At 32.4% G+C, this 26,510-nt stretch overlaps 1 protein-coding gene across 2 annotated transcripts in view; it reads left to right on the top strand.

The window, feature by feature from the left end:
* COG2 (component of oligomeric golgi complex 2) overlaps nt 1-26,510 on the top strand; it is a 71,295-nt gene that overhangs the window by 13,397 nt on the left and 31,388 nt on the right. For both annotated transcript variants that reach the window (XM_012547978.3, XM_003767828.4), the window contains exons 2-7: nt 5,903-6,064; nt 7,431-7,496; nt 11,137-11,217; nt 13,094-13,197; nt 22,010-22,118; nt 23,507-23,686. In XM_012547978.3, the coding sequence (XP_012403432.1) occupies nt 5,903-6,064; nt 7,431-7,496; nt 11,137-11,217; nt 13,094-13,197; nt 22,010-22,118; nt 23,507-23,686 (702 nt within the window). The remainder of the gene's footprint in view (nt 1-5,902; nt 6,065-7,430; nt 7,497-11,136; nt 11,218-13,093; nt 13,198-22,009; nt 22,119-23,506; nt 23,687-26,510) is intronic.

Here is a 26,510-nt window from a genome sequence, read left to right as displayed (position 1 = left end):
CTCTTCTTTTAGGACATACCCCTTCTGTTAGAGGGTTTATGTCTCCAATCATTAGGGCTTTTTGTCCCAAACTACCTTATATTTAAATATTTTGTATTTTTAAATATTTAATCTCTTTATATTTATTCTTTTTATGCTTATATTTGCTTTCTGTATTCCCCATTAAAATATAAACTTCTTGGGAATAAGGTTTATTTCTTCTATTCTATCTTTATTTTCCTTCAAGTTTCAGTTGAAATCCTATCTCCTGTAAGAAGCCTTTCCTGTTCCTCCTTAATCTTAGCTTCCTCCCTCTGAGACTACTCCCAATTTACCTATGTAAATCTTGTTTGTTTATAATTGTTTGAACATTGTCTTCCCTACTAGACATTGTGAGCATTTTGTGGGCAGGGACTGTCTTTTCATCGCATAGTGGCTTCTGTTTCACAAATCAGCATTCTTTTTTTTTTTTTTTTTTAACCTTTCTGTTATTTTTTTGAATAATAGCTTTTTTATTTTCAAAATACATGTAAAAGGTTTTCAGTATTCACCCTTGCAAAACCCTGCATTCCAAATTTTTCTCCTTCCCTTTTTTCCACCCTGTCCCCCAGATAGCAAGTAATCCAATATATGTTAAACATAGGCAGCTCTTCCACACATATTTCCACATTTATCAAGTCAGCATTCTTTTTATGTTTTCTCATCGGTGCTTTTTCTAGTGCACCATTTTATCTGTCAGTTAAGTTACTTAAGAGAAATTTTAAAATATGTTTTTCTGTGCCTGAATGTGCTGTTTGTTTTTAAACAACTCTTTAAATTCAACTCAACCAACAATTAGTAGATAGCTGCTATATGTTCTAAACTGTGCTAGCCTCTGAAGATAGCTAAATTAAAACAACATAGCCTGCTGTCAAGGAATTTGTTATCTAATGATTGGCATAGGATACACATATAAGATGTTGCTTGGTGGTCTGTGATGGGACAAGACTGAGATCCAGACAAAATATTCTAGGAAAATTTTTAGCTGTGGGAATCTGGAACAATTTCATGCAAGGGAGTAGTACTAAAGCAAATATTTAAAGGAAAATGATTTCTACAGGTAGAGCAAATAAAAAGGAAATAAGTCTTGGGATTAGGCTTGGGAGACAGGCTTGAAATTAGAGAACAGCTAGCAGTCCAATTTGGCCTAAAGATAAGAGTACATGAATACAAGTAGTTTGCAATGATTTTGAAAATGAAACCCGGAGACAGATTGTTGAGGACCTTAAATGCTAGCCAAAAGAGTTTGTATTTTATTTTGTAGGAACCCAACATGTATTTTTGAGCAGGAAGCCTCTGTGTCTTAAAAATATTATTTGAGCATCTGTATGAAATAGGGATCATAGAGGGGGAGAGACCAGAGGCAATGAGACCAGAGTGAATGCTGATAGAATAGTGAGAGGTGATTGAGAGATCCTGAAGTTGTGGCAGTTGGTGTGGAGAGTAATATTGTGGACACAGAATTAGCAAACTTGGATATGTTAGGAGTGAAGGAGAAGGAAGAATCAAAGATGCTATGTAGTGCTATAAGGTTTTGAGTCTGGGTAATTGAGAGCATAGGATATTATGAATGGAAATGAGGAATTTAGACAATAGGAATGTTTTAAAGAAGGTGAAGCCTTTTTATTTGGAGGCACTTCTGGATATCTTAATAGAAACATATGACTGCAGTTCAGGAGGAGAGTAATTCTGATTGAATATATGTGATTGAATATATATTCTACATGAACATAGACATTTATCTGTACATCTATGCACAAATACATAGACATATACATATATACCTGTCTGCCTAGAGATGATAAATTTAACTCTTTTAAGAATTTGAGATTAAATTTTTAAGGTTATTGATTAAATTATTGAAAAAAACAGGAGAAGAATGAGGAGAGATGATGTTTTGGGATCTAAAAGAGGAGATAATATCCAGATAGAAAAGGAGAGGGCAAAAGAGCAATGAATATACCAGTTAAGAATTGTTAATTTTTGCTTTTTAATTATTAACCTGTGGTTTCCAGGCTATGAAAAGCAACTTCTGTAAATTCTTTCAGTACCTTAGATCTTTGAGATTAGAACCCTATTAGTCCTCTGCTTAAATTCCTCACAATCTTTCAGAAGGCATTTTTAGGATACAAAAGATGACTATGTAATCAATCAGTGGAATAGATTAGGTTCACAGAACAAAATAGTCCATGGCTATAGTAATTTAGTGTTTGACAAACACAAAGACCTCTCCGCTTTTGGATAAGAACTCACTATTTGACAAAAACTGCTGGGCAAATGTATGATAGAAACTAGGCATTGACCCACACTTACCCCTATACCAAGATAAAGTCGAAATGGGTTCATGATTTAGACATAAAGAGTGATATTATAAGTAAATTAGAAGAACAGAAGTTGGTTTACCTCTCAGATCTAGGAGAAGGAAGGAACTTGTGGCTAAAGAAGAACTTGGAGTATGTTATTGAATACAAAATGGATTATTTTGATTATATTAAGTTTAAAAGTTTTTGTACAAACAAAACCAATTCAGACAAGATTAGAAGGGAAGCAATAAACTGGGAAAACAAAATTTACATTCAAGAGTTCTGATAAAGGCCTCATTTTTAAGATATATACTGAATTGACTCATTTATAAGAATTCAAGCCATTTTCCAATGGATAAATAGTCAAAGGATATGAACAGAAAATTTTCAGATGAAGAAATTAAAACCATTTCTGGTCATATGAAAAGGTGCTCTAACTCACCATTGATCAAAGAAATGCAAATTAAGACAACTCTGAGGAATCACTACATAGCTCTCAGATTGGCTAAGATGACAGGAAAAGATAATGACAAATGTTGCAGGGGGGTGGTGTGGAAAAATTGGGACATTGATATATTGTTGGTGGAGCTGTGAAATGATCCAACCATTCTGGAGAGCAGTTTGGAACTATGCCCAAAGGACTATCAAACTGCATATACTTTGATGCAGCAGTTTTTCTACTGGGTTTGTATTCTAAAGAGATCTTAAAGGAGGGAAAGGGACCCACATATGCAAAAATGTTTGTGGCGGCCCTTTTTGTAGTGGCAAGAACCTGGAAACTGAATGGATGCCTATCAGTTGGAGAATGGCTGAATAAGTTATGATATATGAATATCATGAAATATTATTGTTCTATAAGAAATGATCAGGATGATTTCAGAGAAGCCTGGAGAGACTTACATGAACTATGGTGCTAAGGGAAGTGAGTAGAACTAGGACACATGATAACAAGATTATGTGATGATCAATTCTGATGGATGTGGCTCTTTACAACCATGAGATGATTCAGGCCAGTTCCAGTGGTCTTGTGATGAGGAGAGCCATCCGCATCCAGAGAAAGAATTGTGGGAATTGAATATGATTACAACATGGCATTTTCACTCTTTTTGTTACTGTTTGCTTGCATTTTGTTTTCTTTCTCATTATTTTTTCTTTTTTGATCAGATTTTTCTTGTGCAGCACAGTAGTTGTTGAAATATGTATAGAAGAATTGCACGTGTTTAATTTATACTGGATTACGTGCCCTCTAAGAGAGAGAGTGGAGGAAAGGGAAGGAGAAAAAAAATTGAAACACAAGGTTTTTCAAGAGTGAATGTTGAAAATTATCTGTGCATATATCTTGAAAATAAAAAGCTTTAATTAAAAAAAAAAAAAAGATGACTCTGTGCCTCAGTTTCCTCTTGGACAATTTTACTAACAACTTCACAGTTTTGAAAATAAAATAATTTGTATTTGTCACAGTGCCTTAGAAAACTAAAGCATATAACATTTTCATATATTTTTATATTATTTTTAAAAATTTAATTTTGTCAATACTAGTAATTTATAATAAATCATTATGGGTTGGTTGATTTTTTTAGCACCTTCCTTCAGAGGAGTTAAAAATTGCTTTACACGAAAATTGTGAAAGGTCAAAGTTCCATTAGATTTTAGTTTAGTATAACAACTTCTGACCCTAATGCAATTCCAGAAAGATCTTCCCTTCTCCTTCCAAATCCTATCTGTCCTTTAAGGCCTAAATCAGACTCTCTTGATTATGAAGGTTTTTCTAATTTCCCTAGTCCTCTTCTGAACTATCCAAACTTATAGTATTAATTTTATAGTCTTCTATTTTCTTTATATTTGAGTACTTAACATGCTTTAGGTAGCTAGGTGGTACAGTGGATAGAGGGCTGGGCCTGGAGCTATCTTCCTGGGTTCAGATGCCACCTGAGACACTTAACAGCTATGTGATCCTGGGCAAGTTCTATTGGCCTCAATTTCCTCATCTATAAAATTTAAAAAAAAAATGTCTAGAAAAGGATATAGGAAATTACTTTATTATCTTTGTCAAGAAAACCTCAAGTGAGGTCACAAGAGAGTCAGGCACAACTGAAATGATTAACAATAACAGTAATACATATCTTTGCTGTATATTTATTTACTATATTTACATACACATGTTAACTATATATGTGAAGATATATTTAAAGATCTAGGAAGTAGGGATAGTGGGTTACTGTTATCATTGTTATTTTTATTATTATTAATATTATTATGGTTGAGTCTTCTCATTTTCCATAGGCTTGAAGTGCAGAGGCCTAAATCTCATTACTGATTGATTGACAGGGGAGCTTCAGCCTACTCTGTTTCCAAACTGAACCAGTTCACTACTCTTTAAGCCAGGGGTCCTCAAACTTTTTAAATAGGGGGCCAGTTCACTGTCCCTCAGACTGTTGGAGGGCCAGACTATAGTAAAAACAAAAACTTTGTTTTGTGGACCTTTAAATAAAGAAACTTCATAGCCCTGAGTGAGGGGGATAATCAGCTGCTGCATCTGGCCCGAGGGCTGTAGTTTGAGGATCCCTGAGACTTCTTTAATCAATATAGTGGCCTTTGATAATTGGGTTCTTCATATTGAGGGTAAACATAGCACCGAGGCCTGATCAGCTTAACCTGCTGCAGCTCATTAAAGAAGCTTTGTAGTTTATTTCCCAAAGGCAATCCAGCCTGCTCTTCCACTTCTGTTTAATTCTAGGCCCAAATTGTTGTTTATTTGTGTTTTCTTTCCAGAATTTTTATGCTAACCGACTTGCTTTCTCCTGTACAATTGAAGTCATATACAAACCAAGCTCTTTTGAGTTTTTTGCATCCTACCTCAAAAAATTACAAATTGCTTTTAGGAAGCTTATTCATCTAAATTAGAATTTTTGTTATATGTAAACATTTCATTTCCTCATTTTTTTGTTGCAGTGTGATCCAGATTAATGTTCTAAATAATGACTTAAGTCAAGGCTATGTAGTATTAATTAAAAATCAGTTAAATAATTTGAAATTGTGTTTACCAGATATTAAGTATTAGTATTTCATTATTTCTGCTGTTTGAAATTTATATTGAAATCTTAGAATTGTGATAATGTTGCCCTGTTTCCTTATTTTACTGAGAAGAAAACTGAAGCAAAGAGAAGGTAACTACTTTACTTATGGTAGAGCTCAGAGTAGAAACCCATTCCTTCTGATTTCTTAAGTTATTGTTCTTTGTACCTAGTTATGAAGCATTAGATATCTCCCATGTTGGTCCCAGAGAACACAGTGTAATTGTTTCCCATGTTGAGGCACATTTATTTGAATAATAAAAGCACTTGCAGATTTTAAGTAACAATAAGAGTGCTCTTGTTTAACACAGCCTCATTTTGAAATCTGCAGAAAGTAAATGGCTTTATTATTTATGTTGCTGAGAGTTGTAATTGATTTTCCTTTAGAGCTATGTAACTTCCCACGGAAATAGGCGTTTTCTTCTATGTTGTTTATCTTAATATTTTCTTTCTTTGTATGTTGGACATTTTTGTAAATATTGTATCCTGTTGTTTTTTGTTTTTCAGGATGACTTCGATGTTGATCATTTTGTTTCTGACTGTAGGAAACGGGTCCAATTGGAAGAACTTAGAGATGATCTGGAACTTTATTACAAACTTCTTAAAACAGCCATGGTAGAACTCATTAATAAGGATTATGCAGACTTTGTCAATCTTTCAACAAACTTAGTAAGCATTCAAGTTGGATATCTATATAGTTTTTAATATTTTTATCTGAGTAATATTATGTTTGAAATTTTCCATTCTAGCTTCTACTCTTGATTGATTTTAGAAGTTTGAAGTACCTACTTAACAGAGAAGCTTGAAGTTTATTAAACATTTTAATTTCTTTTTTTTAAACTCAGGCATTTGAAAATTATTTTTCTTTAAATGGGTTCCTATATTCTGTCTTTTTCAGTTAGCTCTAAATAGAATTTAGAACTCTATTAAATGGCAATATATGATGTTTATAACTATTTGGGGGAAATTTTCCATTTATTAAAAGTAAAAACTTCAGTGACTCAGTCAAATTGGGGACCAGCCTAAAATAATAAAAAGTGAAAATATAGATTATTTTAAAAGAAATTTGCCATGGTTTAATTTATTTGCTGGTATAAATGCTAAATTGGAATGAAGCTAAGGGAATATATATCCCTAAATATTCTTAGGAGACTTACTCTAAATAATTTATATAATTTCCAAATGCATGAGGATATAATATTTGAGTAGTTCTCCTTCCTTTTTAGAATTTTAATTTGCCTTGTAAACTCTTCTTTTATTGATAAAGCAAAAGTAAATCAGCTTAACTCTTTTTGAATTCTAAAGATAGTTCAAATTAATGATTATTCTCTTTGCTTTTGGAAATTTACAGCTTTTAAAGTACCAATAGATTGAACTGGATTCTTCAAGTGATTGTTCTACTATATTCTATTTCTAGTACTTTTTTCTTTTTGTCTCCCCAAAGCTTATACAGGCCCTGGTATATAATAATCATGTAATAAATGTTTGTGATAAGTTGCTCCAGCTTGCTTAGAGTTTTCTAAAAATATGTTTTGGTTATTGATTATCATAAGTAAATAATAAAAGCACATTTCTTCCATTTGTTTTTCAAGTTACTTTCATTCCCTCCTTTCTCTCTCTCTGCCCCTTCCTTTCCCCAATTTTCACGTCTTCACCTCTTTTTCTTCTTTGAATGTGTATTATTTCTCTCTCTCTCTCTCTCTCTCTCTCTCTCACACACACACACACACACACACACACACACATTTTCTCTGATTTTTGAGACTTCATACAAAACAATTTTTATTATATTGCCATATGGTTTATGTTGGAAGACATATTCAGTAACAGTAGTTGGAAAATTATGTTTCTGTTAGTTTGATTGCAGCATTATATAGTGTTAGATTTTTATATGATATAGAAGATGAATTAAAGATTGAATATAGATTTCAAAATAAGTGAATATAAATTTAATATTATTTTCTTGTTAATATTCATCATAATTATTACCCCTGATAAGTATAATGTGTGTTTGTTAACAAAATTTCCCATTTAGGTTGGCATGGACAAAGCCCTCAACCAGCTCTCTGTGCCTTTGGGACAGTTACGAGAAGAGGTTATGGTGGGTATAAAATAATGAGTAATGTACTACATAGTAAATCATGGAATATTTATTATTTTGTAGAGAAAATAATTGGGTAAATTAGTATAGTTCCATCCATAAATGAAATTTTTTTGTCTTTTTTTTTTTTTTAAATATTATAACTTTTTATTAACAGAGCCCATGCCTGGGTAATTTTTTACAACATTATTCCTTGCACTCACTTCTGTTTCAAATGTTTTTGTCTTGTGAAGTGTTTTCACAAATTTTAAGAATTTGATTTTATGAATGTAAACTGATTGCATTTTTGTTTTTCTTCCTGGGTTATTTCTACCTTCTGAATCCAATTCTTTCTGTGCAACAAGAGAACTGTTCGGTTCTGCACACATAGATTATATCTAGGATATACTGCGACATATTTAACATGTATAGGACTGCTTGCCATCTAGGGAAGAGTTTGGAAGGAGAGAGGGGAAGAATCAGAACAGAAGTGAGTGCAAGGGATAATGTTGTAAAAAAAATTACTCTGGCATGGGTTCTGTCAACAAAAAGTTATTATAATTAAAAAAAAAAGGAAGGAGAAAGGAAAAAATAAAGACGGAAAAAAAGAAAAAATAAATAAATGCAGATTAGTAGGAAAAAAAATAATTTGATTTGATAAAAAATGAAAGCAACAAATTTTGTGAATGAAAGTGAAAGAACCTAAAAATCTCTTGCTATCTACTTCACTGGTAGAAATATATATATATATATATATATATATATAAAATAATTGTCCATATATTTTGTTACTTAATCATGTCATATATGCTACTGAACATTCACAGTCATTAAAGGCTAGAGGACAGTCCTTATACTTTTTAAAATTTTAATTCCTTTTTAGATTTGTTGAGGTCGTTTTGGGTATTAATTTGATCTTATAGAGTCCTTTGTGTTATAGGTTGTTTGAACTAAATTATAGGAATCTACTTTTAAAAATTATGTCCTTGAGTAGATATAAGAATATCATATAATCAGATTTACTTTAGATTAGTAGTCTTCATCTTTTTCCTGAGTAGTGAATTTTGTTTTTTATAAGTCTTATGATTATAGAAGCTACTGATGAAAGGTTTGGCCATGTCAATACCCCAGCTTCTTCCCTTCCCCTGAGATTCTGCCAAAGAATTCTAATATCAAAGAGGAATAATATATTGAAGACTCTTGAGGATTCTAAAACTCATGGCTATCTAAAAATGTCATAATTGGAACGGTACCAACCCTGAAAGAATTTATTTCCAAAAATACTTAAATGTATCATTTTTGTTTAGTTTTGTCATATGCATTGCTGTTGAATTGGTTTATGTTAATATCAAACATGTCAAAACCTTTTTTTTTTTTTTTCCAGGCCAAATTTTTGGTCTATAACAGTTAGATACTTAAATTTTTTTAGATCTAATTATAAAGTGCATGCTATTTTATATTGACTATAAATTAGTTTCATGACCAAGTCTTCTCCATTTTTTTTCTCCATTCTTTATAAAAAAGACCCTTACTCATCCTACCATCCTCTCAAACTATTACTCTTTATTTCTCTTCCCTTTTATAGCCAAGCTGCTGGGGAAAAAGTATTCTACATTTATCTGTTCTTCTCATGCATTTTTTACTTTTTTAAAATGTGACTTTCTACCCAATCAGTTGAGATTGTTTTCTTCAGGATTTCCAGTTATTTCTTAATTGTCACATCATCTCCGTGATGCTTCTTTAAATTTTCATGATGCTAGTCTCCTTGTTCTTCAACCCGTCTGACTACTCCCTCTCTATCTCCTTTATCAGATATTCATCAGGTGATGCCTACTAATCATGAGTGTTACTAAAAGTTCTGTCCTGGGCTCAATTTTTCTCCTCCTCTATGCTGGTTTCCTTGGTGACCTCATCATCTTACCCAGATTCAATTGAAATCTGATCTGATTCTCAGATCTACTTATATCTACTCCTAAGCCGTCTCCAGACCTCCCAGTCTTGCATTTCAAACTGTATGTCCTATAAACATCTTAAACTCAATCTGTGCAAAACTTAAATTGAGTCTCCTCCCCTCCCAAGCCTTCTTTTTCCCCCTACTTTTCCTGTTAACTGTTTACTACCATCTTTCCAGTTACCCAGGCTTGTAACCTTAGTGTCATTCTTAATTCCTCACAGTCTTTCACTTCCCATATACAGTCTGTTGCCAAAGCCTGTCAATTTTACTTTCTTAATTAACATCTGTCACATATGTCTCTTTCTTTCCTCTAACTCTGTCACTACTCTGGTGCAGACTGTTATCCCCTGAAACTGGGATTACTGCAGTAATCTGGTGGTTGGTTTCCCTGCTGTTTTTCTCTATCCACTTCATTCTATACTTCATTCATTTGCCAGAATGTTCTTCCTAAAATGCAGGTCTGACCATGTCATCCCCCTACCCTCACTTTCACTCAATTTTAGAGTTCCCTATCACCTTCAGCATCAAGACAAAATCTGATTTAAAGCATGCCCTTTTTCTACCTTTCTTGTTTTCTTCTATCACCTTTCTTTCCCCTCATGTCATATAATCCAGTGACATAGGCCTTTTTGCTGTTCCTTGAACAAAACATTCTCTCTGATATAGATATTTTCCTTATCTCTCACATCTGGAATTCCCTATCTATGTCCATGGTGTCCCTGGTTTCATACAAGTGCCAGCTAAAATCTAACCTTCAACTAGAGGTCTTTCCTAATCCCCCTTAATGCTACTGCCTTTCCTCTTGTTGATTATCTTCAATTTAACTTGTAGATAAGTTACTTTCTCTGCCAATCTGACAAAACCATCCACAATTCTATTCCAGCTAACCCTATTTGCTTTATCTCATACCATTTATGAGTTTCTCATGTATTCTCTATGTTATTTTAAACACATCCTTGCTTTTCCTCTCCCTTTTTCTTCATGTTAATACACAATCTTAGAATTTCTATTCATAAAATCTTAATTTTTGGCATTCCCCCTTTCCTTTTAAGCCCAAATTAAATATCATCTCTTCCTCTAATTCTTCACTGATTCACACCCTCAAGTTAAATGATTCCTCTTTTATCTAATCCGATACCACTTTATTTTCTTAGTATTTAAGATTTTATTTTGTATTTTATTTTATTTTATTTTTACATGTCTTAACTTTCCTCTACTATGTCTATTTTGCTTTTTTCCCTATTGCCATACATTGCTTATAGTTTTATGTGATTAATATTTGATGAATAAGTGAACTTTTTGTTCTTTTTTTTAATTTATATAAGGTCTTTTAGAGTCTTCTTTTCATCTTGGTCACTCTAATTCAGATATTAATTATCTCCCATCAGGATTATCAAAATAATTTTCTAATTCCTTTCCTACCTGGTCTGTTCCACTTACCACCTCTATAGTCCTAATTTTCCTAAAACTCCATTGTCATAGTATAGCATCCCTTCTTGTAATTTAAATTGCCCTTTTATTGTCTATCATATAAAATTGGGTTTTATAAAGTTTATACTTTGTGTTTTCATAGCACTGGTACAGTGCTGACAGGCTCTCAGCACATACTTATATAACTGAATAAGTAAAAAGCTAATGTTATACTCCATTTGTTTCAGCTATGGATTTATTTGTTTTTAATTTCTCTTATTCCCTCTCTTTTTTAAGAGCCTTAAGTCAACTGTCAGTGAGGGAATTCGGGCAGTTGATGAGCGAATGTCTAAACAAGAGGATATTAGAAGAAAAAAGGTATGTGCAAATATATAAAATGCCACATTGAAATCTTATAAAGAACAACAGCAGTAGAGGAAAAATAACAAGGAAATTTACTAGTTGTTGATGTATTATAATTTTGTTTATTAACTTGCCCATCTTTGCTCTGTTGTTTTTTTAAATACAGCAGTCTCTGGCTTCTTTTGTCATATGTTTTCAGGATCTTTTTCCTATATACTATTTTTCTCATACTTCAAAAAAAAAAAAAACCCTTCATATGTTTAATCTTACATTAGATAGTAACTAGGGCAGATAATAAAATTAGAGAATTTTTTAAAATCTAGTCCAGATGTCAATTGACATTAAAAAAAATGTCTTGTTAAAAATAGATGTTAAGTGATTTGCCAAAGTCATACAACTAATTAATATGGATCTGGGGCTAGAATAAAACCAAGACTTCCTCAGGGTACTACTATTTCTGATAATAATGATAGTAGCTAACAGTTACGTAGGGCTTTGAGTTTTGCAAAATGCTTAACGACTCTGTAAGGTAAGTACATCAGGTAACATCCCATTTTTCAGATAAGAAAACTGACACAAAGAGATATTAAGTAACATCCCCATGGACTCAAAACAGTAATGATTTCTTAATTTTGTGAATGAAGAAATGGAATAAGAGATATGTGAGTTATCTAAAGTTACACAAGTGCAGGACTAGTAATAGAACTCAAGTCTCACATCTAAACGTAGTGATCTTTCCAAAAAACCATGCTGTGAAGAATCTTCCACAAAAATCTTATTTATCAATATCTATAGCCATATCACCTGAAGGCACATAATCTCATCTGATCATAGAAGTCTAGGAGGATTACTATCTGAATTTGAAACCTCTTGAAATTATAGATGTTGAACATCTAAAAAGTATGACATAGAGAATAAATAACTGCAGAATGATTGCCAAATTTCATTGCTAAAGGGACTTTCCAACAGCAACTCCCCAAGAAGAAAAAGTAGAGAAAATACACACACACACACACACACACACACACACACACACACACACGTAAACTTTCCTAAAACTGGGAAGAAAACAAATCTTGACTTAGCTATCTACTTATTTCTGATCATTTTGTTCTTATTAGCTCTTATCCATGTCACAAAGCTTATCTTTTATAAAGATATTGTTTTTATGCATCTCTTCAATATACTTCTATCTGTTTCAGCTATTTAGAAAGTGCTTAACCTTAGTTAAACTTAATATAATAAAAACTGTCTATAAAATTATATCTATTTACTCCTACATGTACTTGTGAATTTGATGGTTATATTCACGCTTCTTGAGATATACTTAGTGAATATATGCATAGAGAAAGATCTAACAAGAAAATAAGCAAATTTAAAATTAAAGGAACTCAGAAAAATTAAGACAGAGGGAAAAGTTCATGGTTAGAAAATTAGGGGGAGGGCAGCTAAATGACACAGTGGATAGAGCCAGGCCTTGGAGTCAGGAGGATATGAGTTCATATTCAGCCTCAGACACTTAACCCTTACTAGCTGTGTGACCCTCACCAAGTCACTTAACCATAATTGCTTTGGCAAAAAAAAAAAGAAAGAAAAAGGAAGGGTGAGAGAAGCAAGGATAGAAAAATTTGAGGAATAAAGAATGTCATCATTTATTGTAATAAATTTATTGTGCTGTAATGAAACAGGAAATATATATTTGTTGTAGAAAGTCAATATTTCTTTGTAACATTTTCAATAACAAATGTTGATATAGAAAATCATAACTCAAAAGTTTTGATTGAACAAACATTACCCTGAAGTCTAGTTCTGAGGTTAGACACAGGAAATAAGGTAACCAAGTTAAAACATCATGAAAAGATTTCTTTCTTTTTTGCTTTATTCTTTACAGATGTGTGTATTAAGACTTATTCAAGTTATTCGCTCAGTTGAGAAGATTGAAAAAATATTAAATTCCCAAAATTCTAAGGAGACATCTTCTTTAGAAGCAAGCAGGTAAATATGTAAGATAGTCTTTTCCAAATGTATTCATAAAATTTTTTTAACTATAATGTCAATCATAATTACCTTATCACAGTTTTTTAAGTTGTGGCTTACTAAAATAAAGAACAAAATGGACCTACATGAACTTTTAAAATTCATGATATTAAAAGTCTAGGTTTTTGACATTTAGATAATATTCTCAATGTTTAAAAATGTCATTTGAATTACATCTTCTATACCTAACTTTTCACAGCAATCATAGCCTAGAAGTTCTCATCCTGACCTCAGGAAATCAAAAAATAGAATGTTTTTTGCTGTAAGATCTTTGTCTCTGAAATTTCTCCTCTTGATACTCTAGGTTTATTGCTGATTTTAAAATGTTTTAATTACTCTATAAAAACTTGTTAGTGCTTATTTCTTCTTGCAACTCTCTTAATTTCTCTCCTAAAGTGTTATCTGGATGCTATACCACTTGGTGCATATATGTTTAGTATTGATATTACCTCATTATCTATGCTACCCTTTAGCAAGATGTAGTATCTTCCTTATCTCTTTTAATTAGATCTGTTTTTTACTTTTACTTGATCTGAGATCAGGATTGCTACCCCTGTTTTTTTTTTACTTCAACTGAAGCATAATAGACTCTGATCCAGCCTTTTACCTTTAATCTGTATGTACCTGTCCGCTTCAAATGTGTTTCTTATAAACAACATATTGTAAGATTCTGGCTTTTAATCCAGACTGCTATCCACTTCCATTTTATGGGAAAGTTCATCCCATTCACATTCACAGTTTAAATTACTAACACTGTATTTTTCGCCATCCTGTTTTTCCCAAGTTATACTTTTCCCTCTCCTTTCTTCCTTTCCTTCCTCACCAGTGTTTTGCTTTTTACACCATCTCCCTCAATCTGTCCTTCCCTTTTTCAGCCCCTCCCCTCTTTTTTATTCCTTTCCCCTTTACTTCTGCCCTCACTTCTATTGGCCTCCCCCTTTCTTTTTCCCTTTCCCCTTCTACTTCACTATATGGTGAGACAAGTTTATATACCAAACTAAATATGTATGATCCCTCTTTTGAGCCAAATCTGATGAGATTAAGGTTCAAACAATGCCCATCCTCCTCCCTTCTTTCCCTCAATTGTAATAGGTGTTTTTTGTCTCTTTATATGATGTAATTTTACTCCATTTTATCTCCCCTTTCTTCTTCTTCCAGTACTATCTCCTTTTCCACTCCCAGTTTCTTTTTTATATCATCACATTACAGTCAACTTACATCTCTACCCTATAAGTATATACTTAACAAAGATCCAGTTCTCAAGAGTTAAACATATCATTTTCCCATGTAGGGATGAAAACTTTTTAATCTTTAAAAAAGTTTTTTTTCCCTTTCCCTTTATTCTTTGTTATGCTTCTTTTGAGTTCTCTGTATTTGAAGATCAGTTTTTGTTCAGCTCTTATCTTTTCATCAAAAATAATTGAAAATCCCCTATTTCATTGAATATCCATCTTTTCTCCTGAATGATAATCCTTAGTTTTGCTGGGTAGTTGATTCTTAGCTGCAATCCAAGCTCCTTTGCCCTCTGGAATATCTTATTCTAAGCCTTTGATCCTTTAAAGTAGAAGCTGCTAGATCCTAGGTAATGCCGATTGTGGCTCCTCAGTATTTGAATTGTTTCTTTCTGACTGCTTGCAATATTTTCTCCTAGATCTGATAATTCTGGAATTTAGTTACAATATTCCTTGGAGTTTTAAGTTTTAATTTTATTTGAGTGATTCTTGAGGAATTCATTTATCTGATTCTAATTTTTAGTGAATTATTTTCTTCAATTAGTTTTTTTACCCTTTTACACTTGGCCTATTGTACTTTTAAAGGAGTTGTTTTGTTTGTTGGATTTTTTTTTTCCATTTTACCAGTTCTATTTTTAAAGGAGTTGTTCTCTTCAATCAGTTTCTGTGTTGCCTTTTCCAAAATCTCGTGCAAAATTCTCATTTTCTTTTCCTAGTTTTCTTCTGACTTTTTAAAGATCCTTTTTGAATTCTTCCAAGAGAACCTTTTAAGTTGGAGACCAATTCATATCCCTCCTTGAGACTTCATCTGGAGGCATTTTGTCTTTAGTGACCTCAGCATTTGGGTTCTGTTCTTCCCTGTCTCCATAACGGCTATCTTTCATCAGAACTCTTTCTTTTTTTGCTCAATTTTAAAGGTTGAGATCTGCTTCTGGGGCGTAGGGGAGATTTGTCTCGGGCTTTATGCTGTGCTGAGGGTGGTGCTATAGATTTCTTTCTGTAGGCCTGGCCAAGTCCTGCCTGTTATACTGAGGTTCACTCCTCACTATTTGCCTTCTGTAGTTGTGTTCAAGGTCTCATGGGTAGTCTGCTGATTTACTGTCCTGAACCAGCCAATGCTGCTGTATTTTGGCTAAGAGCCTCCCACTATATTCCCTGCTCAGGGCCCTCTGCCCTGGGCCTCCCCGGTGTACTTGTGCTGGACTATGTTCCCCTCCGCCCAATTGAGACAGACCTTTCCTGAAATCTTCCAAGATATCTTCTGCTGGAAATTTGTTATACTCCAAATATTTGTGGGTTCTATCCCTCCAAAATCCATTAAAAGTCCTGATTTAGTATTAATTCTGAGGGAACCCAGGAAGAGCTCAGCCAAAGTTATGTATACTTTCTACCATCTTGGCTCTGCCCCAATAAAAAAAAACTTTTTAAATGAAGATTAATGTACCTTGACTGTAAAGGTGAATAGGGCAACTATTACTTTTTTTTTTTTTTTTTTTTTTTTAATTTAATAGCCTTTTATTTACAGGATATATACATGGGTAACTTTACAGCATTAACAATTGCCAAACCTCTTGTTCCAATTTTTCACCTCTTACCCCCCCCCCCACCCCCTCCCCTAGATGGCAGGATGACCAGTAGATGTTAAATATATTAAAATATAAATTAGATACACAATAAGTATACCTGACCAAAACATTATTTTGCTGTAGAAAAAGAATCAGACTCTGAAATATTGTACAATTAGCTTGTGAAGGAAATCAAAAATGCAGGTGTGCATAAATATAGGGATTGGGAATTCAATGTAATGGTTTTTAGTCATCTCCCAGAGTTCTTTTTCTGGGCATAGCTAGTTCAGTTCATTACTGCTCCATTAGAAATGATTTGGTTGATCTCGTTGCTGAGGATGGCCTGATCCATCAGAACTGGTCATCATCTAGTATTGTTGTTGAAGTATATAATGATCTCCTGGTCCTGCTCATTTCACTCAGCATCAGTTCGTGTAAGTCTCTCCAGGCCTTTCTGAAATTATCCTGTTGGTCATTTCTTACAGAACAGTAATATTCCATAATTTTCATATACCACAATTTATTCAACCATTCTCCAACTGATGGACATCCATTCAGTTTCCAGTTTTTAGCCACTACAAAAAGGGCTAGGGCAACTATTACTAATGTAATAGGCATAATGTGTAACTTAATAAATATTCGTACTAATCGCTGATAACAATCTAAAAGATTTCTAAGAGATTATAACAATAGAACTGGGATTTTAACTTTTTTTGTATCATGGTTGCTTTGTTAATCTGATAAAAACTTAAAGACCCTTTCTCATAATAATATTTTTAAATACATAAAATAAAATAGAAAGGATAACAGGAAGCAAATTGTATTGAAATAGAAATGTATTTTTTTTCTCATTCAGGTTCATAGACTCTCCCCTCCAAAATGTATCAAAATATCCTTTGGATACTAAGAATCCCTGTATTAAAATGATGGGAAACAACTTAGAAGATATTTATTTTTATCATAAAAGCAGAAACATGACAAATTAGCATAAGACAATAAGATGTATGAGCTCTCATATACCACTCAAACTCATGGATAGATGACTTACAGATTCTTATTAAAACTAGTATAACATTTAAGCTGTAGCATTTCTGTGTCTACACAAGATTATGTTACTTATATTAAGAGCTCTCTCAATAGTCTTGATATAATATAAATGAGAACAAGACAATTCCTCTTACTCCTTAAGTAACCAAATTTTTATTGAGTACTATGTGCAAGACATTTTTAGACATGTATAAAGACATAGTGTGTAATCTTTACCTGCAGTAGTCAACTTGAGAAGGATATATATATATATATATATATATATATATATATATATATATATATAATAGCTAGCAGGAAGATCATAAATATCTAATTTATATCTAAATGGTACCTAGAATAGATCCTATCAGATTTTGGAGGATGAAATGATTTGCTTCCAGTTGAATTGGCCATTGAACAAAGAATAGATATGATTGAGTAGATCTTTAAAGATTTAGCAGCCTTTGACTCAGAAGAAAAAACATTCCCCTAAGCAGGGACATGTGAAAGCACAGTTCAGGAGAACAGTGCTTTGGAAGAAAGCTCAAAATGTATTCAAGCAAATAGGTCAATTTGTCTGAAGTTGGAAGATTTGATTTGGGTCTTACATGATCTCAGTGCCAATTATTTCAGAAAGAATAAGTTATTATTGATGCCATGGAAATCTGGACCATCATAGTATGGTTCTTGACTGAAACAGCCAAGCTATGAATTTATGTTTTATCAAGTGGAATGGCAGTTTTATGCCTGCTCCTGGAATCTTATTTCTCATAATCAGTTCTCTTTCACATTAATGTGAGTTTTGCATATGTCAAGTTATTATAGAATAAAGTTATGCTGATTGAATATCTCATTTTTTCTAGCTTTCACAAAAATGAATATTTTTGTACATACACACATATGTATATGCATGCAATTACATGTATGCACATGTGCATGTAAATTTATTTCTTTTCTAAGATACAAAGGAAGGTAAGAAGGAAATAAGCACTTACTATGTGCCAGGTACTATGTTAAGGACTAGGGAGCAGAATAGGTAGGGGGGGAAGATGAAGGTACCTGACATAGGAGCATGGGACACAAAGAGAGGTCTGGTTGAGACCTCTCTACAAAATGGAAGCTGCAGGAAGAGCTCACCAATGGAACAAAGGGGTATATCTTGCAGAAAGAGATTCTAGATTGAGGAGGCACTAAGGGTAGTTGGAAAACAGTAATTGTGTGTCATTTGAAAACCCTTTCTTGTTCTAGTTTGGACTTCTACTTTTGGAGGCACATTACAGTTTCATGCTCAGAATGAGGAAGGATAATATTTTTAGTTAACCAATTCTAAAAAGTGAAAACATGTTTTTATATACATAATAAGAAAGAATATAGAATACAGAGATCAAGTAGGGAAAGCATTGTAGCAGTTTAAAAGTATTGTTGGCTGAACTGAACCAGCTACTCCCAGAGAAAGAACTCTGGGAGATGACTAAAAACCATCACATTGAATTCCCAATCCCTATATTTTTGCCCACCTGCATTTTTGATTTCCTTCACAAGCTAATTGTACAATATTTCAGAGTCTGATTCTTTTTGTACAGCAAAATAACAGTTTGGTCATGTATACTTATTGTGTATCTAATTTATATTTTAATATATTTAACATCTACTGGTCATCCTGCCATCTGGGGGAGGGGGTGGGGGGTAAGAGGTGAAAAATTGGAACAAGAAGTTTGGCAATTGTTAATGCTGTAAAGTTACCCATACATATAACCTATAAATAAAAGGCTATTAAATAAACTAAAAAATAAATAAATAAAAGTATTGTTGGCCCTGCCACACAAGTTCCCCAGTGTAGCAGGGAAAGATTAAAAATGAGTGAGAGAATGGAGATGATAGGGTAGTCTGGAGAAGACGTGTCCCAATTTAGACCTATTCTTTAGGAAGATCAGTTTGATAACTGAGTGGATGATGGGACTTGAGTAGAGAGAGACTTGAATCAGGGAGAACAATCAACGGCCTCTTACAATGTGTGTGAGGTGATAAGAGGGCCTGTACCAGGACGGTGGCAGTATTGGAAGAGAAAAGGGGTTTTATATATAGGTAAAAGAAAAGTAGAATTCATAGGTCTTAGCAACTGAGTGAATATTGAGAGTGAGAGTAAAGAATTGAAGTTGAAATTAAAGGCATAAATAATAGCAGAGATTGTTATCCTTATTTATAGATAACAAGATGGATTATTTAGAAAATCCCAGAAAATCAGGGGAAAAATATAGATAATTAATAGCTTCAGGAAAGTAAGATACAAAATCCTCCCTCTTCTTGTCAATATTTCCTCTTAGCAATAATATGAACCAAAAGAAATTATAGAGAAATCTCATTAAAAAACAATTACAAAATACATACAATATAAAGGAATTAATATGTTAAGAAAATCAAGACATAAATACAATTACAAAATATGAAAATAAGAGAACACATAAAAATTGATAAGCATTCTGCATAGTCAGGTAGAGGCAACATAATAAAGTTAAAAATATTTGCCTCAGTTAATTTATAGTTTTAGTGCTGCACCTGTCAAACTACCAAAGACATACAGTTAAAATGACAACAAAATTCAAAGTGTATTACAAAACAGTAATCATCAGAACTATCAAAGAACATTCTATACTCTGCATTGTAGACGGAAGACTACAGGGACAATTTTTTTTTTTTTATTTTTAGATTATTCCAAGTTTTTTCAGTTGAAAGCAAGAAATGTCCAAACTGACAAGAGTTCTTTCATACCATCAGATGTCTTTCTAAGAAGTTATTTTGAGGGCCCAATTTATAGGATTCTTGTACAAGGAATATTTCATATTCAAGATTGATCAAAGGTCTAGATTAATTAACTATTCAGTTAACTATTACCTTCATCAAACAGAACAGGAGTCAATTAATTTTTTTGCCATATTCTGGAGAATCATTTTCCTAAAGTCATCTCTTATTGATTACTGTGTTCAGGGATTCTCACTTCCAAGTGGTCTGTGCCATCCTAATTTACATTAACTAAAATTATATACTGCTTCCTTCTTTTAAGTGGATCATTATCTTAATCTAGTCATAGAGAATCATTCAAAGGCTTCTTCCCCTTATTAATTACATCAGTTTTGAGTCTTTTTCTACGCTGATCTGGAGAGTGAGAAGGATATTATTTGGTAAACATACTTTAACTGCTAGCCTCCCCGTGCCCTTGCTTTTTCTGTAAGTCTTTTTTTTTTCTTTTTCTTTTTTTCTTTTTTAGATAAGTCAGACATGCTTCCTGTTATGCCAAAGTCCCTGAACAACCAGACAGCTTTCATTTTCTAGATTTTGGGGAGTACAGAACAAAGAACAGGACCGGAGGGGTGACATCATAGGGTTGAGGGAACATTATGATTGGTTGGAAATTTGGTAATGGAAGCTTACAGTGACCCTCTCCTTTTTCCCTTTGATTGTTGGATTTCATTTTTGGATTGTCAGTTGTCTGAGGATTATCACCCTTGTCTGGCCTCTAAATGATAAGTTATTTGGCCATGAAAACCAGTGAAAAAACATCCATTATTTCCTATTTTCAAAAAATTGAAGTTTTGGGAATAGAAAACATTTTAAAATTACAGGATATCAGGAAAGCAAAGCCTTTGTCAATCTACAATGTCTCCTCTACCCTAGAGGTATAGAAAAAATCCTGTATTTTTAAGTGATTGCTATTTTAGGACTTAATTACTTATTTCAAGCAGTTGTAGTAGCAACCACAATTGCTGATGGAGTGAGTGGCCTCATGGTGTTCTTGTGGCAAATTGTCATCTTATCTTGCTTGTAGTAATCTACTGAAAATGTACTGTGCAGTAAATTTTCTTTGATGGGTTTTGTAGAATATCAAATAAAAGTAATTATTCTAATGATAATGACCTAGTTCCTCTTCTACCTAAATTTTAACCCATTTTTTTCTTGAATCCACTTAATTATCTGAAAAAGTTGAATATAATAAGTCTGGAAATATAGTTGTAAATTATCGAGAATATTCAATGCTCTTATCTTGAACTGTTGTTTTCCTGGAGAGGAATCTTCATCCCCCAATGCACATTTGTGACTTCTTTCCAGTTTAGTGTCTTGGACAGTTATGTGTAGACCTTACAGATTTATTGTGGGAATCAGAGAAGATGATACATGTAATGTATGATACAAATAATACATATTTTCAAACATTAAAGCACTAAATAAATGGTAGCTATGAATAGTATGGAGTAGTATGGTAAAAGAATGTTTGGGGAAAAAGGCACAAGTGACAAATAGAAAAAGAATGACATAAACATGTAAAAATCAAAAAAAGTTGTTCACTTTATAGTCTACAATGCCTAGTTCTAGTCTTAATCTCAGTTCCTCTATAGTTCAATCCAGTGTATAAAAACTATTGGCTACTTCTTTGGCATTTATCATAGAAATTAACAAAATGCTCTGCACATATTTGATTTTTAGTAAGTTGGAAAAAATTCAGAGAAATAAATAATTTTCGAGTTTAGCATCTTAAATAGTTGGATATAGAAAAAGATCATTAGAAATGGGAAAAGAATAATAATATATACGTTGATTACAACTATGCAAGGCATGTTATACATAATATTTTTAATAGTTACAAATTTTGAAAAAATGTCCAGAAAAAAATAGAATTTTGAAGAGTAGGAGTAGTTTTTCAATGTTAACTTCCACATTTTAAAATGTAAATTGTAAATAATAGTATTTACAGACTCCTATGCAATCATTTTTCATTTTTGTGTATTCAGATGTCTTTGTTGATAGAAACTAAGTTTAGAATATTGTTTTTAAATGATAAATTAACCAAAGTAACAATATAGATTTAAAAAAAAATAAGAGATGAGAAAAAACAATGAATTTTTACATTTTATATATTATAAAGTCTTCCTTTAATTGTTTTGGTTTTAGCCCACTTTTGACTGGACAGATTTTAGAGAGAATTGCTACAGAATTTAACCAGTTACAATTTCATGCTGTTCAAAGCAAAGGAATGCCTCTTTTGGATAAAGTGAGACCAGTAAGTATCATTTTGATTTTCTTCTGTTTAGGACTTTTAGGACATTAACATATTTAGGAATGTGTGTTTAGTTCAGTTTTTAGAAGACCTTGGTCCTATATTAGTCATGCTACTTACTAGATTTTTTACCTTTAGCAGGTAATTTAACTATATAGTTCAGTGAGTAAAGTGAATAGATATAGAGTCAGGAATACCTGAGTTCAAATCTTGCCTGAAACATTAACTGTCTTTGTGATTCTGGACAAATTTAACTTTTTTCAGTCTCAATATCTTCATTGTTACAAATATTATAGAACTATGTAAATTCTGGCAGTTATTATTATTAGTCTATTAGAGCTTCTAAAGAAATGGGGATTTTACTTGTCTTTCTGGACCCTAATGGGCTATTAGGATTTGAATGATAAGAGTATATGAAAATTTTGAAAAATGATGGTACAAATATATGAAGAGTAAATTATATGTAACAATTACATACAATCTAAGAAATAGCCAATTCTACTTTTACAAAGTTCTAAAACAAAGTTTTTTAGTCTGTAATGATTATATTTCATTTTTTCCCATATTTTTCAGTGTTAAATTTGTAAATATTAGACTTTTCTTTTTTTTTTTTTAAATAGCTTTTTATTTTCAAAATATATGCAAAGGTAGTTTTCAACATTCATTCTTGCAAATCTTGTGTTCCAAATGTTTTCTCCCTCTCTTCCTCCGAATGTATTTTAAACATGTGCATTCTTCTGTACTTATTTCCACATTTATCATGTTGCACAAGAAAAATCAGATCAAACAGGAAAAATAAAAAGCAAAAAGCTAGCAAATAACAACAAAAAAGGTGAAAATACTATGTGATCCACATTCAGTCCCCACAGTCTTTTCCCTGGGTGCAGATCTCTCACTATTATAAGTCTTTTGGAATTGGCTTGAATCACCTCATTGTTGAAAAGAGCCTCATTCATCAGAACTCATCATCACATAATCTTGTTATTGCCATGTACAGTGATCTCCTATTTCTGCTCATCTCACTTAGTATCAGTTCATGTAAGTCTCTCCAGGCCTCTCTGAAGTCATCGTGTTGATCTTTTCTTATAGAACAGTAATATTCCATAACATTCACATACCATAACTTATCCAGCCATTCCCCAACTGATGGGCATCCACTCAGTTTCTAGTTCCTTGCCACTAAAAAGGGAGCTGTTATAAGGTTTCTTTTCTTTTTTAAAAAAAATTTTACTCCTCTAATCTGTATGAAATTCTTTTTTGTTTTTCCAGGAATTTGAATAGCATTGTTGACTATGACTATGCTATGGTTTGTCTTGGGGCAAGAAACTTTGTAAAAATAATCATTGTTTGTAATCTAGAAATTTCGGAGTTATATTTTCTCTTTCTTATAGCGTATAGCTGGTATTACAGCAATGTTACAACAATCACTAGAAGGACTACTATTGGAAGGTCTCCAGACTTCTAATGTTGACATAATACGTCATTGCTTGAGGACTTATGCAACAATTGACAAGACACGAGATGCAGAGGCATTAGTTGGACAAGTATTAGTGAAACCATACATTGATGAGGTATGTGCAATACAAGATTTTCTATTTGGAAAATTAACAAATACACTCATCTCTCAACATTCATGAGAAATATGGATTCAAGACCCTCACAAATGTGAAAAATCTTGAATTACTCTAGGCCCTACTACAAACCTTTATTTTTAATGATTTTATCATATTTATTTAATACACAAAACACATTAAAAAAAAAAACACACTGGGGGCAGCTAGGTGGCACAGTGGATAGAGCACCAGCCTTGAAGTCAGGAGGACCTGAGTTCAAATCTAGCTTCAGACACTTAACACTTCCTAGCTGTGTGACCCTGGGCAAGTCACTTAACCTTAATTGCCTCAGGCAGGGAAAAAAAATAGTTGTAGTTTTGAGAGAGATTAACATCTTCTATACCATGCAATCTTTGCAGCAGCTGTTATAGCTGCAGCAACTGCTTCATTTATTTCCTTTCATAAGAAACATTAGATTGATTACTGTGAAACTCCTGTGACTGAATATGAATGGCAGAGAAAAAAAGAGGTGTTCCCAATATCCCATATCCATAATTCTTTATTCCATATTCTATAATTCTTTAGCACTTTTAATGAAATGAAATGAAACTTTTAATAACATTTAACTATTTATAATAAATTTAGGCTTGTATACTTATAGTAGTAAATAATAAAATAAGTTAACAATATACAATAAATACTTAAGCATTTATTATTTACTTTTTTTGTTGTTGTTTTCTGTTCATATGCACATCATCTGTGATTTTTCTTCAGTGTTCTGTCAGTCTCCAAAAATTCTTATTTAATTGTCAGTGGCCAAACATTCAAGTATTCAAAACTGTGACTGTAAAATCTGTAAATGTTGAGGGATGACTCTTTAGAGAAAAGAAAGTTATAACAGCTTACATTCAAAACACTTTGGTTTTGAATCTTTTTTTTTTTTTTTTGATGGGGCAGTGTTGGTTTATCATTATTTTTAAAAATTTATTTATTTATTTTGAATACACATTGGTTTACTAATCATGTTGGGAAAGAAAAATCAGTACAAAAGGGAAAAACCATGGGGTAAAAAAAAACAAAAAAAAAGAAATGAACATAGCATATGTTGGTTTACATTCAGTCTCTGTAGTTCTTTTTTTGGCATTGACATTTTTTGTCCAAAGTCTATTGGGATTGCCTTGGATCACTGAACCATTGAGAAGAACCAAGTTTTTCATAGTTGATCATCGCATATTCTTGCTATTATTGTGTACAGTATATTCCTGGTTCTGCTTGTTTCGCTCAGCAGCAGTTCATGTAAATCTTTTCAGCTATTCTAAAATCAGCTTGTTCATCATTTTTTATAGAACAATAATATTCCATTACCTTCATGTACCACAATTTATTCAGCAATTCCCCAATTGATGGGCATCTATTCCTTTTCCAATTCTTTGTTACCACAAAAAGAACTACAATAAACATTTTTGTACATGTAGGTCCTTTTCCCTCCTTTATGATTTCTTTGGGATACAGACCCAGTAATGACTCTGCTGGGTCCAAGGGTATGTACAGTTTGAACCCTTAAGCCTATTTCCAGATTGCTCTCCAGAATAGTTGGATCATTTCAAAATTCCACCAACAATGCCTTGATGTGCCAATTTTCCCACATCCCCTCCAATATTTATCATTATCTTTTCCTGTCATCTTAGCCAATCTTGAAAGGTGTGAGGTGGTCAATAGTTAAAAAGAGATATTCAACCAAAATGTTACTCAGAGTTCATGCTTTAGATTCATTCACTTAATTCATTCCCCAAAGCCTCACTCAAAAATATATTTTTCATTCAATCCTAACAATTATAATTTCCAACCTATAGCATATTAGAAATAGTACACCTTGAGAAGTAACAGTTTATAACAAGGTAAGCTGACAAAAAACTATTAAAAACAAATGTAAGAATTCAAACAAATGGGTATTCTGAAACAGAATAAGGCATAAGTAACTTAACCTGCATCAGTAGGTCCTATGAGTACTATCACCTTCCAAAGAATTGGATTTGATATTCATGTTGATAACTTAGAAAAGAAAAACCATTCAATCTTCTCAACTTAAGAAGGCCACACTATGTTCAGTGTAGTAATCAGTTTAATACATTTTAGAGAGATTTCTTTTGGAAATGATTAAAATAAAAGTTTAAATGCTCATATGATAAAGTCTCAACTTGTCAGAAAATTCAGCTATTAATGACTTATTTCATAAAGGTTCTGGGTAGTTGAAATTTTGTATTATTATAAACTTGAGCCAGTACTGCTCACAGATTTTTGTTAACCAATTAGTAATATTTCTACTACCACCTAAGATATAATTTTCTAATAAAACTACAATAAATTCATAATTATAGAGTAGTTGGATAATCAAGGTGCTTTTTTAAATCAGATATTTCCACAGAGAAGTCATAGTATAGTGGGAAAAGTGTAGACTTCAATTCACTTGACCTGATTAATTCCCATTTTTCCTACAGTCACTGAGTGTGACTTTAGGCAAGTCATCTAAAACTAAGTTTTAATTTTTTCAGAATATAGATAATACGGGAACTACCTTCTTCACAGAATCATGAGACTCAAAGAAATAATATTTGTGAAACTATGAAGGGCTATCTGAATGTATGACACATTTCTATGTTGTTATAGTAATTGTATATTATTCCAATTAACTGCATTTATTACAGATTTTCTAATTAAAACTGCAATAAAAGTATTTAAGACTGAGCTACATATAATTTAATCTTTTTTTAACTATGGAAATAATTCAGTGTCTTATAATCACAAATTATCATTATAAACATCAGTTATTTTATAATACTAG

Source organism: Sarcophilus harrisii, chromosome 4 (assembly GCF_902635505.1).
Source record: "Sarcophilus harrisii chromosome 4, mSarHar1.11, whole genome shotgun sequence".
NCBI classification, from domain to species: domain Eukaryota; kingdom Metazoa; phylum Chordata; class Mammalia; order Dasyuromorphia; family Dasyuridae; genus Sarcophilus; species Sarcophilus harrisii.
The sequence above is the reverse complement of the archived record's forward strand: the minus strand, read 5'-3'. Positions and strand labels throughout refer to the sequence as shown.